At 25.9% G+C, this 14,699-nt stretch overlaps 3 protein-coding genes across 7 annotated transcripts; 2 read left to right on the top strand and 1 right to left on the bottom strand.

Moving 5' to 3' along the window:
• Positions 1–1,981: 1,981 nt before the first annotated feature.
• Positions 1,982–3,831, top strand: LOC117230619 (protein unc-50 homolog). Of its 4 annotated transcripts, none has more exons than XM_033488240.1 (7): positions 1,982–2,125; positions 2,438–2,568; positions 2,643–2,794; positions 2,863–3,049; positions 3,204–3,337; positions 3,417–3,518; positions 3,656–3,792. In XM_033488240.1, exons 2-7 carry the CDS (start codon positions 2,477–2,479, stop codon positions 3,790–3,792), a joined length of 804 nt encoding a protein of 267 aa, XP_033344131.1. In that variant the 5' UTR covers positions 1,982–2,125; positions 2,438–2,476. The 4 variants fall into 4 exon arrangements, with proteins under 4 accessions (XP_033344131.1, XP_033344139.1, XP_033344149.1 ...); XM_033488248.1 differs by having other exon boundaries at positions 1,991–2,125; positions 2,469–2,568; XM_033488258.1 differs by having other exon boundaries at positions 1,992–2,125; positions 2,446–2,568.
• Positions 3,633–7,950, bottom strand: LOC117230593 (putative leucine-rich repeat-containing protein DDB_G0290503). Its single transcript, XM_033488189.1, has 4 exons — positions 7,885–7,950; positions 5,344–7,571; positions 4,794–5,077; positions 3,633–4,713 (listed from the first exon to the last, which is right to left on the bottom strand). The coding sequence occupies exons 1-4, from the start codon at positions 7,948–7,950 to the stop codon at positions 4,547–4,549; spliced, it is 2,745 nt and encodes a 914-aa protein (XP_033344080.1). The 3' UTR covers positions 3,633–4,546.
• Positions 4,969–14,699, top strand: LOC117230601 (egalitarian protein homolog). 2 transcript variants are annotated; one of them, XM_033488200.1, is made up of 9 exons: positions 4,969–5,060; positions 9,164–9,352; positions 9,533–9,709; positions 9,813–9,998; positions 10,214–11,698; positions 11,824–11,904; positions 12,008–12,252; positions 12,465–12,850; positions 12,929–14,699. In XM_033488200.1, the coding sequence occupies exons 5-9, from the start codon at positions 10,292–10,294 to the stop codon at positions 13,288–13,290; spliced, it is 2,481 nt and encodes an 826-aa protein (XP_033344091.1). In that variant the 5' UTR covers positions 4,969–5,060; positions 9,164–9,352; positions 9,533–9,709; positions 9,813–9,998; positions 10,214–10,291; the 3' UTR covers positions 13,291–14,699. The 2 variants fall into 2 exon arrangements, with proteins under 2 accessions (XP_033344091.1, XP_033344101.1); XM_033488210.1 differs by lacking the exons at positions 4,969–5,060; positions 9,164–9,352 and adding an exon at positions 8,830–9,163.

Below are 14,699 nucleotides of genomic sequence, written 5' to 3'. Positions count from 1 at the left end.
CATTAAATAAAATTTGATCAAAATGATCATTGAGCAAACGTTAGAATATGGTAATATGAAATCGAAAGAGAAATCGTTTCTTATACACCTTAATACTTATTGATTGTTGGTCAGGATTTTCTGATGTGCTTCGTGCAATTTCAGATAACAAATATACACAATTACACATGCAATACTTTTAATAAAGCGTTGGGATTTACATATTCTATGCATACAACAAAACTTATCTTTCAAGTGGAAAATTTACATTGCAACAAAGATCGTGTTAAGTATTACTCGAATTATACGCAAAAATTTTATATATTTGCGATATATTTTATAGTAACAGAATTAATTTGTACATTTGGGTCCAAATTGTTTATAACATTTCTTATAAAGATATGAGTGATACAATCTAAACATTTTTTTTAGTAGCTAACCGTTTGATTAGATAAATAAACTTTAATTGAAAAATTTAAGAGTTAATTTAATAATTATTTTTCAATTATTTAGGAACAACATTAAAAAATAATGCGATGATACTTTCATTTGGCTCGTTGATTTGTATCGGCCAATTATAAATTTATTAAGTTATAATTAAAATATCGATATTTTCTTGTCATTGTCAAATCGCAAAATAATGGAAATGTTCTTGTTAATTACACCGTTGCTCCTGTAATACCTATAATACGTCCTAATATCATCAGTTATATTGCGGACGAACTCGTTGTACGTTCAGTGCCTTTTTACATATATTCATATGTATGTAAAAGTCCCAATTGATCCTTTTATATTTATCAATATCTTCCAATTTCCACGTGAAAGGAGTTCGCACTATACAAAATAATCTGTCGAAACAGCTCTTATATTCCCTGCCGATCGAAACAGAGGATGATATAAAAGAAGTATGAAACTTAATTGAATGTTGGCTTATTATACGTAAATATAAAATAAGCCAAATTTAAATCGAGTATTTACGTATACATACATACCTACAAACATATATAATTTAGCATTAGTGTGCTTAATTTAAAGTGCATAATTTTTAAAAGTACATGTATATTTTTATAAATTTCGGTATTGATGCGATGGTTTGCTATATAAATAAGTAAATAAATATATAAATATATATATAATATAAATATATACATACAAAAATGTATAGAAGATATGTAAGAATATACGACAAAAATGGTATCCATACGCGCATATAATTGTATCTTATAAAGAAAAATATGGAAAAGAAGACAGGAAGTTAGGATACAACCTATATTAGCTTTAAATATTATCTCGTGGCGCAATGTATAAAACAAAATTCAATTACATACATATATAATTTTATGTTTGACGTGTGAAGTTTTCACTATATCTGTAACCGCATATATATTTGTATATAATAGGTTTCTTTGTTGCGTCCATTATATGTTTAGAAATTACTTTGTACATAATATAAATAAACAATAAATGAATAAATAAAGACATATAAAAAACTTTGGAAAGTAAGCATTTATATATATATATATATATATATATATAATATATTAGGATTTACTAATCCCAACGTATGTAAATCATATTTATTTTCTAACAACTAAAATTTGATATTACCTTTTAATGCTTCTACTATTTTTCAACAATTTTTATATTTTACGTATTTATCATTTGAATTTATGTGCACTTCATATAAGCGATAAAGAATAAAGTAATTAACAATTTTAAGTAAAGCAATAATTCGATTTTAATATTATGGTAGCTTTTAAAACTTTTATGAATCAAATAAGTAAAATGTTGGATAATGCAAATATTTAAAAAGTGTTAACATTTCCAAATTAAATGGAAGTTGCTCCTTATCTTGAAATTGAATTGTAAAAATAATAAATATATTTTAATAAATACCAATAATTTTGTCATTTACTTATATTTGTTATTTCTAAAAACTTAATTTTTAATAGAAATTTTAAGCTATTTCATGTATCATAATTGATATTGAAATATTTGTAGATATTTAACGGTGATGGAATAAAATGAATGTAAAATTGAATCAGATTGAATGGAATCTGACCAATAACTGTCGTGTTTCAAGTAATCTTGACTTTGAAAATATAAAGTTATATTCTACATATATATTTACCTGAATATTATTAATGTAAATAATTACGTAGCATTGTGTAATTATTGAATAGTCGAAAAAGACTATTATATACTGTATTTTTTGTCATTTATAACACATAAACATAACCTATAATAATAATAAAGATATATCTATATAACTGACAATATTAGATATTTTTTATAATAAAAAAATAGTAAATAAATGTTAGTGATGGTCCTGATAAAAGACTATACTATTATTGTTATACTTTAAGTACAATGATAGTTGTGTAATAAAATATCCAAAAGAAATTATAATGCTTATATATACTATATATTATAATATATTTCTAATGATTTATTTAAGATTTACAGAATGAACGGTTTGTGTTGAATAGATTCCAAAATGAAATATTCCACATCACCACCAGTAAGCAGATGTAATTCACCAGGTCCAGTTGAAACAGGTTCAAATTTACCTATGCCAGTAACTTACAGGTATAAGATCAATCAAAATATTTAAATTTATTATTAGTTTAATAAACTTGAATATTTTTACAAATGTATTTTAGGCAAGATTGTATGGGTGCTGCAACAAAATGTTACAAGTATCTGAGGAAATTATTAAAATTTGAACAAATGGACTTTGAATTTGCATTATGGCAAATGATCTTTTTATTTATATCGCCACAAAAAGTATATAGAAATTTTCAAAGTAGAAAACGTAAGTTATTTTATATATAAAATGATATCACAATGTATTATCACTATGAAAAATTAAATTTTTTCTAGAGACAAAGTCACAATTTGCAAGGGATGATCCTGCATTTTTGGTACTATTAATGTGTTGTCTATGTATATCTTCCATTGGTTTTACCATTGTTTTGGGATTAGGATTTCTTCAATTTATAAAGCTACTATTTTATATGATATTTATTGATTACCTTGCAGCTGGCTTAATAGTAGCAACAGTATTTTGGTAAATTATATGTTAACGCTATTAAAATTGCACTATATGGTATACATTTTATATATATATATAAAAATACGCGCGCGCGCGCGCGTGCGTGTGTGTGTGTGTGTGTGTATGATGAATAAAATATTATAAAGCAAATAATTTCTACTAATTGCAGGATTATAACAAATCGTTATCTAAGAATTGACAAAACCCAGGATGTAGAATGGGGTTATGCATTTGACATACACTTAAATGCATTTTTTCCACCTTTAATCATACTCCATATCGTACAGTTGTTTTTGTACAATGGTAAATTTACTTGTCTCCTATTAATATTTTGCAATTTGTTCTTTTATTAATATCTTTCTTCTTGTATTTATTATTATAGGTCTTATAAACTATGATACATTTTCATCACGATTTGTTGGAAACACAATCTGGTTAATAGCTATTAGTTACTATATTTACATAACATTCTTGGGTTACACAAGTAAGTACACAAATTTAGTATTATATCATTTGAACATCAATTAAATAATTACGTTTCGTAAAACTAAAAAATTAAAAAAAGCCTGGCTATTATAATTTGGAAAATAAAAGTTAATAAATTCTTTGCATTTATTTCAGGTATGGAAATACTTCACAAAACACATATAATATTATCAACATTACCAATAATATTACTAATGTATATTATGACATTATGTGCAGGCATCAATATTAGTCATTTAGTTATGGAATTTTATCATTATCGAGTTGTTTGAATAAAGCTTATTTTATTACAAAAGTTCATTTCAAATTAATTTTTGATACAAGTGTTTATGCATTAAAACTGAATGAATTATAATTGCTGTGTGTGTACCAATGGAAAATATTTATATATAGTCTGGAAAAATGATCAACATGTTTAATAGAAAGTTCTAGGTATTTATTTCTTTTTAAAACAAAATATATAAAAAAGATATTAACAAATTTTTTTTTAATAATTATACATTTCTAATATAAAATATCATTCGTAAACGTCATATTTTTAAATGACAAAACTATTTGTATTTAATTTTCTAAAGATGCAAAAAATTTGTGTACATTATTAGTTAGAAATGTTACTTTTTTTATTTATATTGTTCATGTGAGAGATAGTCTTACGACAAATTGTTATATCGTACGAATTATTTGTATAAATATTGTATATAATACTTTTATATTGTCAAATAGTTCTTAAAATATTTCATTTTAAAAAATTGTCTTATATTTATTATAAAAATAAGAAATAAATAATGTAAAGTATACTGTAAAGATATCCTCTCTTGAATACGAATATTTTTAACCCTTTGATTGCTTACAAATAGTAAAGTGTTTAGTTGTATTCACAAACATATATTTTTAGTTGATCAAGAAATATAATTAACAGATATAATTATAAACTTTTAATAGTAGTGATTAAAGCATAGGGATTAACAATCAAAAAGTTAAAAATTTTAAGGACTACTAAAATTATAATTTTAATTTGTTAATTGTTTATAAGAGTTTAGGTTGCTGTTTTAAAGCTGAAATGTCTAAAATCTTACTGGGACAGGTTGTTCGCGGTGTTTGACTAAATGGAAGACGTTGTTTTGGACTATTTCTTGGATTTGTAACCTTTAAGTCTGCCGTTGGAGACATTTCATTTTGTAGTGCATTAATATCTGTAAAATAAATAACCTAATTTAATTAAAAGTATGTTGTGTACACACTGATTAAAAGTTGTTTTAATTTATATTTTTACCTTCTGTTTGAATATTATTTTTTCCTGGAACTAATTGATATCTTTGTAAATAACGCATTGTGGCAAAAGACATATTTGTTCCTTGTAAATTGCTAACCATGAGATGATTAACTGAAGCACCTTGCCTTTGTACTGCTAATTCAGCAAGTTGTTCGTCAGTTAGATACTTTAAAGCTAATGCCTTCATATGCATACTTGTATTTGTTTCATTTACAGCACTTGTAGCTTGTGTCATGTTTGTTTGATAATCCAAACGTGGATAAAATGGTAAGTCAAATGCCATTCTTTTAAATAAATTATTAGAATTATTCATTATATATAATACAGATATGATTTAACTCAATTATATAATACTTAATTATCTAGAGTAATGTTAATCATTTGTTTTGCAATATAAAATTTGAATAATGTATTTTATATAGTAAGAACTATAATAAATAGATTGTAATAAAAGTTACCTTGATTAAATTACGTAATTACTTAGATTAACAAAATATAGATAATCAAGATTTTCGTTATGTACAAACTTTTAATAGATAACAAAACATACTTGTTGCTGTTGTTCAATTCTTTAGCTTCGGAATTTTCACTTAAACTAATTCCGAATTTTTTAAGCTGCTGTAATGTAGCTACTTTTACAGTATCTAATACTGCTCTATTATCAGTTTCATCTCGTTCATTTTGATTTACTTTTGTTTGTTTTTGTTGTTGATCATCTATAATACAAGAGTTCTGTAATAATTGATTTACTTGTCCAAGAACATCATTGTAAAATGTCCAGCCCACTTTTGAACTTCGTTTAACATTTTCACTATCATCATCACTAGAATACTCCTGCATTTCAATATGGATACTAGGTTCTGGACTAAGTGGCCTTTCATTTATTTTCAAATCATCACTGTTTAAAATTAGACTGTCTTCAATGCAATTTGAATTTTGCTTCAATCCAGAAGGCTGCCCTTCTTGTTGATAATCATTGTGATAACGAGAATTATTTACAAAATTATTTGTTTTTACAGAACTATTATCTCGTTGTATATTTGCTTCTTTATCTTGATCTACATTAGTAAAGGTATTTGCTATAAATTTTGTATTTTTTTGGGCAGTACATTCAGTACCTACAGTACCCACACATACATGATTTCTTTGAATCATTGGTGTTTTTATATTTTCGTAATTTCTTGTTTTCACTGTACAGTTTTCTAAATGTTTTTTTATTCTATTTTCAGTTTCATTTGATTTTGTTGTTTCATCTTTACATAATTTTGGAGATTCAGATCTATGAGTATCTGTTTCTCTTCGAATATCTACATAAGCTTGTTTCTCTAAATCCTTTGTAGAAGTAGTTGCATTTAAGTTACTACTTTGTTGTTGACTAGATGACATGTAACTCTCTGAGTCTTCAACTATGTTTTCTAATTGTGCACCAGGCATTCGAGTAAAGGAGTTTTTATATCTTCTTAATGATTCATTAGTATCATGAGAACCAACACTGTTACACATCTTTAAATTTTCTTGCTTTTGTTGACCATCTTTTTTTTCATAATTTTCAATATCCATTGTAAAAGGATTATTTTGTACAGTGAATTCAAAACTTGTCATTACACCAATTGAAACTTTCTGTTGCATAAATGCTTTTTTTGACTGTGCATCTGTTAATATCAATTCATTTTGATTTATATTTTCATTTTTGTTACAATTCTCTTTTTTTCTAACTTGAGAAGAATCTCTCCGATAGACACTTCTTTTTGTGTTTTCAGGCACAGTAACATAATTAGAAGTACCTAAAACATTATTAGAGTTTGTATGGAATTGATCACTTTGTGTTTGTAATTGAAAGGAACAAGAGCATTTTTTTCTTTCTTTTAAATTTTCTTCTTGTATTTTCAACAATCTATCCACTTGTATCTGTAAAGATTTAATTTGCTCATTTTGACTATTTATAATTTGTAATAAATTCTTTACTGTTTCTTGATTATCTGTATTGTTAGTAGGATAAGGATGGAGTTGAGGAAATGGATATGCATTCATGTTAAAATAAGGATATTGTTGTCCTAAATAATGTGGTAATTGAAGTTCATTTCGTTGCAATGTACCTGGATTAGTAGGTACATTTTGTACATTTGATTCAGGAACTGAATCATTATATACTTTCTGTTGGTTAGAATTATGAGCTGCTAATTGTCTTTCATATAATAGTGAAGAATATTCATCTTCTTTAACTTTGTAATTATCAGCATTTATACGAGGCTTAATGACTTGTGATATAGCAGACAACGAATCTATATGTCTTATTTTATTGTTACATTGTATCTTTGTATTTTGTTCTTTATCAGTATGCAATGTATTACTTTCAGACCCTTCATAATTATATTTACGAGGAGAATCATTGTTTTCTCTACTTGATTTTTGCTTGCAGTGTGAAGAATTATAAATATCATCCCTTAAAGCATAGTTCTTTCGTTTGGATTCATTTAAAGTATTTGTAATATTACCTTCTGTTAAATACGAGTGTAAAATATAATTTTGATTAGGCTGTTCTTTTAAAGGAGCTATACAATCATTAACTTTAGAAGATAGGGGTTTCCCTAAATAGTTCTGTTCTTTCCAGGCTGCATATGATCCATTAACATTTAATGGAGAAGAATGACTACTTTTACTTCTTAAACCTTTAGATTCCTCAGATGGTGAACAAAAATGTGCATGTTCTGTACTCTTACAACTTACAGGTTTGTCAAATATTAAAGAAACTTCAGGCACACATGGTACTGCAAAACACTGAAATTAGAATAATTAAAAAATAATTTTTTGATTAAAATATATTATTCTTACTAATTTTTAAATTTAAATTAACTACCAATAGTCAGTAATCACTAAATCTTCAATTTATTTATTGGCTTGTATTTCTTACTGCATGTAAATCAATATTAAATTTTTATTGCTTCTAATAAAATCTTTACAAAGATGGAAAAAAAATTAATATTTCGCTATTATTTTAAGCTTATTAATATTATGAGAAATCTCAAGATTAATATATTTTATTTTTTTTATTATATATATATATTAATTTACATCTTGAAGAAAAACTTACATCAAGTTTAGATGCAGGTCTTGGTGTTATTCTCGGTTCAAATTCATCTTCATTACCGCAAAACATATTTCACTTTAAATTAATAATTGTAATTTATACACATTCGTTATATTCATTAATTTTCACACATATATGTTATAATTAGTAAATTATCAATATTATCTTGCAATTAATTTAAAACTTTCAAAAATGTTTTATAAAACCCCTGTTTTATTTATTTTTTAATTTATACTATTTCTTGCAATAGGTTTTGCTTAAAATACTTTTACTTCACTGGAAACTTATTTCAAACAAATTATGTGACAAATGATTCGAAATAAAAATGCAGCCAACATAAATAGCAAAGTCTGGTGAATAAAATATACATATGTATATCGTTTTAGTATCTTTTTAAACCAAGAAAATATTCTAAACTTTGATTCATTTCGAATTTTTCACTGTTCTTCATAACCAAAAAGAATATCTTTTTAATGCTTTAATTAGATGTAATTTTACTAGATTTACTACTTTTCGAATTTCTTTCCAAATCAACAATTCTGATATTATGTTACATATATTTTACTACTCGTAATATACATATATACATGTTGGTATATAGTTATATTATATAATTATACATATATATTTACTATACGTATATCTTTCTTAAAAATTTGCTTATTATAAATTTTTGTTGTATCACTTATGTATTTGATATATACATATCTTTGAAGTATGTTCTTTTCTACAAAGAATTAGTAGATAAACGAATGACTTATTCTGTATAGTGTGTATAATTTCAATTGATGTGTATATATTACAAATAAAATTAAATGCAAATCTATTTTAAAATAATTTTATTATTTGAAATCTAGATGAGTATTAAATGAATATTTTCGGATATTATAGAAATTATTTTCTTCTTTTGATACTCCCTCTTGTGCCTGTTTTACCAGGTGAGGATTAATTGGATATGTGTATATCAGTATGTATAGGATGATATATTGCACAGTGCACCACATTGGCAAATGACTGAAATTTTACCATATAATATTAGGCAAGATAAAAAAAAACAAGTTTCTGATAAACTATAACTATCATTGTTACTTGAGAGAAGAACAAGTTCGAAAATGTTTGACAAATAATATAGAAACACATATCGAGAACATTAGTGTGGCGTGGTATTTTAAATCTATGTCAGAGTTGTTTGACCTGTGATATCTTAGAATTTAGATATCGTCGATTCTAAAATCTCTGATCTGATGTGTTTCGAAGTTCAGCGAAGTTTTATTTGTTATAGGTAATTATCATATTCTTCAATGTCAAATTATACAATACTATATAGTAATATAGTGAATTAATATACGGACATATGTCTTGTACGTGATATGGACTGTGATACATTAACAAATTGTGAAATACACCTTTAATGCTTCGATTTGCAATGCAAAAAAATGTAGGAATTCATAAATATTTATGTGTGTTATAGGTGGGCAGCTTTTTTCTACTTATGTTCTATAGACATTTTGCATAATTTTTTCTTTTTAATCTATTAAAGATTCATTGGTATATAGAGATATTTTATTATTCAATATTAAATTTTTGCCACTGATCCTTAGTGATTGAATAAACATATATATGTAGTATAATCAATGTTTATATTTAACAGGTTAACATAAGTATCATATTATAATCCATATTTTTTCCAAGTAAATTATTATTAATAGTCTGAAGTAATTTATGGAGAGAAACGAAAATTTTATAATGTTCATATTTTATACAACACACACTGCATTAGCAAAGAAGAAATTATACCTATAGGAAGCCTAGTTATTCATAATACAAGGTTTGTATAAAAAAGTATAATATAAGTGTTGATAATTACCGAAGATACAAATTAGTCTGATAAAATATTTCATATTTAGCTATGTATATTAATGGGTTTTTAGATCTAGCTTTCTCTCCCTGTGATGGTGACTGTGCAATTATTTAGTCATTGGCATTTAATTAATCTTAAAACAAGTGCATCTTTTTATATAAAAGTCTTGCCAATGAGTTACTTGTAAGAGTACATATTAAAAAATGGCAATAATTTATTTTTGTGCTCATATCCTTAGTATTTGATAGTTATAATGGTAAATACATACATATTGCTTTCATTTATATTTTTATATTAATAAGATAGATATAATAGTTTAGTTTTATATATATGCTTAATTTATTAAGAAATTACATTACAATTACTTAATATAAAATAAACGTTGTTAATATTTTAAATAAAAAATAATACTTATATTGTGGTTATTTGTTAAAACTAATTAAATTTAATTACTTAAATTATTGTATTTAGATATATCATGACATGATTCTGTGGATATTATAATCAATAAGAGGTATATTTTCTGGAAGCAATAAATAAAATAAAAAGATGGATAGCTCAGAGTATGAGACTGTACGAAATATGACACTTTTATTTTTTTTGGAGCTTCTTGTGGATAAAGGTGGTCCACGAACATTACATGATTTAAGCTGTCAGTTTGGAGCTAAGGGATTTACAAAAGAAATGCGCCAAATAGCTGGTGGATCACAGAGTGGCCTTAAAAAGTTTTTAGCTCAATATCCAATGCTTTTTCTTATTAATGGTGATTACGTATCAGTGAATACATTTCAACAAGTTGTAGAAGAAGAAAATGGGTGTAAATTAGGAGGGAAACGCGATTATGCTCGAGAGGCTGTAGAATATTTTACAAATAAATTAATGCAATATGGCGTTGGTACAGAAGTACCGATAAAAAGTCTTTTGGGACATCGGTCTCAGGCTTCTCCAGAAGTTAGACATATTTCTGGTCAACATTATAAGGAGTTTAGAGACTTTCTTATAAAATATCCTGATGCTTTTGTAGTTACGGAAGATAATGTAATGTTAAAGCAATATGAAGGCATGAAGGCAGAACCTTTCGTGGAGTTAGAACCTGATATACCTATAGACCCAGAGATTACTGCAAAGTTATTAGATTTTCTGTGTGAGTGTATTGAACAAAAGGGTCCAATCCTTGTAGATCAAATGTTCAACATAGTTAATGATAAATTTTCTTATGAAAATTGGACCTCAATATTTAAGACACCGCAGGATTTGTGTACATTTGTTAAAATGTTCCCAGATGCATTTCACGTTCAAAGTAATTTAGTAACATTAATTGGAAGACCAAAATCTTCCCCTATAGAAGGAAAAGCAAAAACGAGATTTCCAAATTCTACAAGAAATCAAAATAATACTTCAGACAAAGCAAATATAAATCAAGTTATTCAACCAAACAATACTCAAGCATCCGTGCAAACAGTTAATTCAGAATCTATTAGTACCAATGTTACAAGTCAGATTAATTCTGTACAAAACTCTCATTCTCCATCTATTGAAAGTAATAATAGCTCTCCTCCAGTAAGCTTGCAACAACAAACTTTGAAACAAAGAATAAATATGCTTGTAATGAAGACTTTAGCAGATAATACAGAAAAGGATAGAAGTTTACAAACCATGCAAATGGGAGATGCTTGGAAATTAAAGATATTGCAACAAACTAAAATAATAGTAAATCCCAGGGAGAGTCTTCAAATTATAGAAGATATAATAAATCCTCGTAAGCCTCCTCCAAATGGTAAAATAGTTGTTTCGTTTGACTGTGAAGGAATAAATTTAGGAGTTAAAGGACAACTGACACTTGTACAAATTGGAACTATGTCTGGACAAGCATATGTGTTCGATTTATTTGCTTGTCCTAATCTTGTACAAGCTGGAGGCCTTCAAAAGCTTCTAGAACATAAAGATGTTATTAAAGTAAGGAACAATATTTAAAACTTGATATTAAAGTAGAATTAAAACTTGAAATTTTATTACACTTTGTAGATTTATTTATGCTTTCATGGTTTTATTTTGATTATTAATTGTATGGATTGTTTTAGGTGATTCATGATTGTAGAAATGACAGTGTCAATTTGTACAGACAATTTAAAATTATGTTGAATAATGTTTTTGATACACAGGTATTTAAGATTCACAATTATTAAAGTTTTTTAAATATTTTTTAGAATATAAAATACTAAAAGTATATGATGCTTAAAGAATAAATTGTGTTTATATTTCTAGGCAGCTCATGCTGTATTGCAATTTCAAGAAACTGGTAAACCTGTATATAAAGTTAAGAATGTTAATTTGAATACACTATGTGATCATTATGGTGCTCCAAGTAATCCATTAAAAGAACAATTGAAAAATATCTATCGTAATAATCAAAGATACTGGTGTAGGCGTCCATTAACACGAGATATGCTCATTTATGCTAGCAGTGATGTTCTGAGTTTGGTTCCACAAATATATGTCTCCATGTCTAGGTGTAGTATTTAATTATTTTTTGTTTATTGATTGATTTATCCTATGCATATTTAATTTAGTAGTTCATTATTTTACATTTACAAATTTATTTACAAATGACTTAACGAATGAATAACCAAAACAGTATTTCTTTAATTTTATGTAGATGATAATTGCATCTTAGGTGCCCTTTGTTAATTATAATTGTTTTCTTTGCTTATGATATTATCAGACTTATAAAACCAGAAGTACAAGGTCTTTTTAATGAGCTGTGTGAGGAGCAAATTCAATTACATATTAAACCTGCAGAAGTAAAAACGCGAAAGAAACAACGGAAAGTGGAAACAGAAGTTGCAGATTTGAAAAAAAGAATGGAAGAAGCAACTACCAAAAATATTGTTTTAAGCAATCGTGAAATACGCCTTTTGCGTTATCTTGATCTTACTGAAGATGAGAAGGAGAAACTGAAAGGTAGTTATAAAGTTGCAAGAAAATTAGAAAAACTTGAAAACATGGGTCAAGATAAAGGTGAAAGTAGTGATGATGATGAGGATGATAAGATTGAAGATTTGCAGTATCATAGTATAGAAAGTTATACTTCTGAAAATTCACATTCTGGTACATTTTACAGTTAATAATTTGCATTATTTAGTGATATCCATATGGTTACATATATTTATATATTTATTTTTATAGGTGGTCTAGTGTCATCACAGAATTCTGATACTCTAAGCCTCACAGAATCAATGCAAATGGTAGATGAAATTCTTTCTGATGGACGAATGGATAGATTTGAAAAGATTGAAAAATTAGAAGCTATTCTTTCAGCTGTTACTGGTTCTACAGCTGATCAGTTTTCCTCAAGCAGTGCAGATGTATCTCCGACAAAGTGTGTATGCTCGTGTCAAGATAAAAATAAAAGTCCACGACCAGATTATAATACCGTAACTAGTGTGGCTTGCCAAACGTATAGTACAGGTGATATAGTAATTACCAAAATATTTCTCACGGAAGAAGAAAAGGAACGTATAGATTTACTGAATTCGCCAAAAAAGTAGATATGTCATAGTTATTGTGAAAGTGGTAAGGAAGGAAGTTGCCATTGTTAGATTTTTACGAAAAAGACGAATAGGTGATGAGAAATAAAACAATCTAGGTAAAAATTGATATATTTTATGTAGTTTAACAAAATTGTAATTTTAAACTACAACAATCAGGCACATTAATATTCGATACAATTTTTTTTCCAACTCTGATGCTGTAGTAATCAGAATTTAGGAAAAATTTGTTTTTTAATGACAAAAATTCAGTATTGTGAAATATTTCATTTTCATAGATGATTATCTTTCTTTACTAGATACAAGAAGGAATAATCGAATTATGTATTTACTAACAAGAATATTTGATAAAATATTTTTTAGAATAATTTACGTTGCTCCTCAGGATTAAAACATTAATGTTGTTCCTCTGTAAAAAAAATATAAACATATACATGTTTTAATGATACTTTAAAACAAAATTTTATTCATTTTTATATTACTATAGAAGTATAGAATTATATTATATGTAGAAAAGAATAATTTTCCATGTTAAGTGCTGCATTAAAATCGCTATCTTACATTACAGTTTTATTGGAAAATATTTTTGATAATATTCACTTTTAATAAATGTTTATGGAAGTATACAAAATTGATTAGTAAAATAAATATAAATATGTAAAATAGTCATATTTGTGCTAAGTTCTAATATACTGTTTATAATTAATGAAACAGGATGAAAGTCTTTGCATGTTTTCTTTTTTGATAATGATGAATGAGATTTAAGAACAGTCTTATAATAAAGAATTTAAGGATAACTATATTTAAAGAAAATTAACTGCAATAATCACAAAAACAATACAAATGTGATAATGTTAAGATTCAGCAACTTTTAATGCAATACTTTTCAAGAATATAGTGTTTGTTTTTAATTTTTAACTGTATATTGGTATATTTTTTGATTTTAGACATTCATTTAGAATCTTGTTATTCTTATAAATTGCAAATATATAAAATTGTTTGTGAAAATGCTTGTTTAAAATATGCAATGTGCAACATTGAAATTGTTATTTTTGAAATATTTAGATAATGGTAATGTTATCAATTCTTTTACGTTATTCTTTTTCTTTGAGTAGCTAGTTCTTTATGAATAGAAAACTATATAAACTTTGTAAGACAGGCTATAATTACAATATATTTTAAGTTATAACATTATCATGAAATGATTTTAAATAATATCAATTTTTATTCTACAGTATGTTCTTTAACCGAAATATGCCTGTTAACATTATATTTATTACCACACATACTGATGTATGTAACATCTTTTTTGCCTTGAATATAACATTGATCAATATGATATTAACGGTAAATTAGATTCAGGTGCCTTATTTGTACTAATGTATTTAAATCGTTTAACTAAAAATGTA

The sequence above is a fragment of the Bombus vosnesenskii genome, unplaced genomic scaffold (assembly GCF_011952255.1).
Source record: "Bombus vosnesenskii isolate JDL3184/JDL3185 unplaced genomic scaffold, Bvos_JDL3184-5_v1.1 scf7180000013263, whole genome shotgun sequence".
In the NCBI taxonomy this organism is placed as follows: Eukaryota; Metazoa; Arthropoda; class Insecta; order Hymenoptera; family Apidae; genus Bombus; species Bombus vosnesenskii.
The sequence above is the reverse complement of the archived record's forward strand: the minus strand, read 5'-3'. Positions and strand labels throughout refer to the sequence as shown.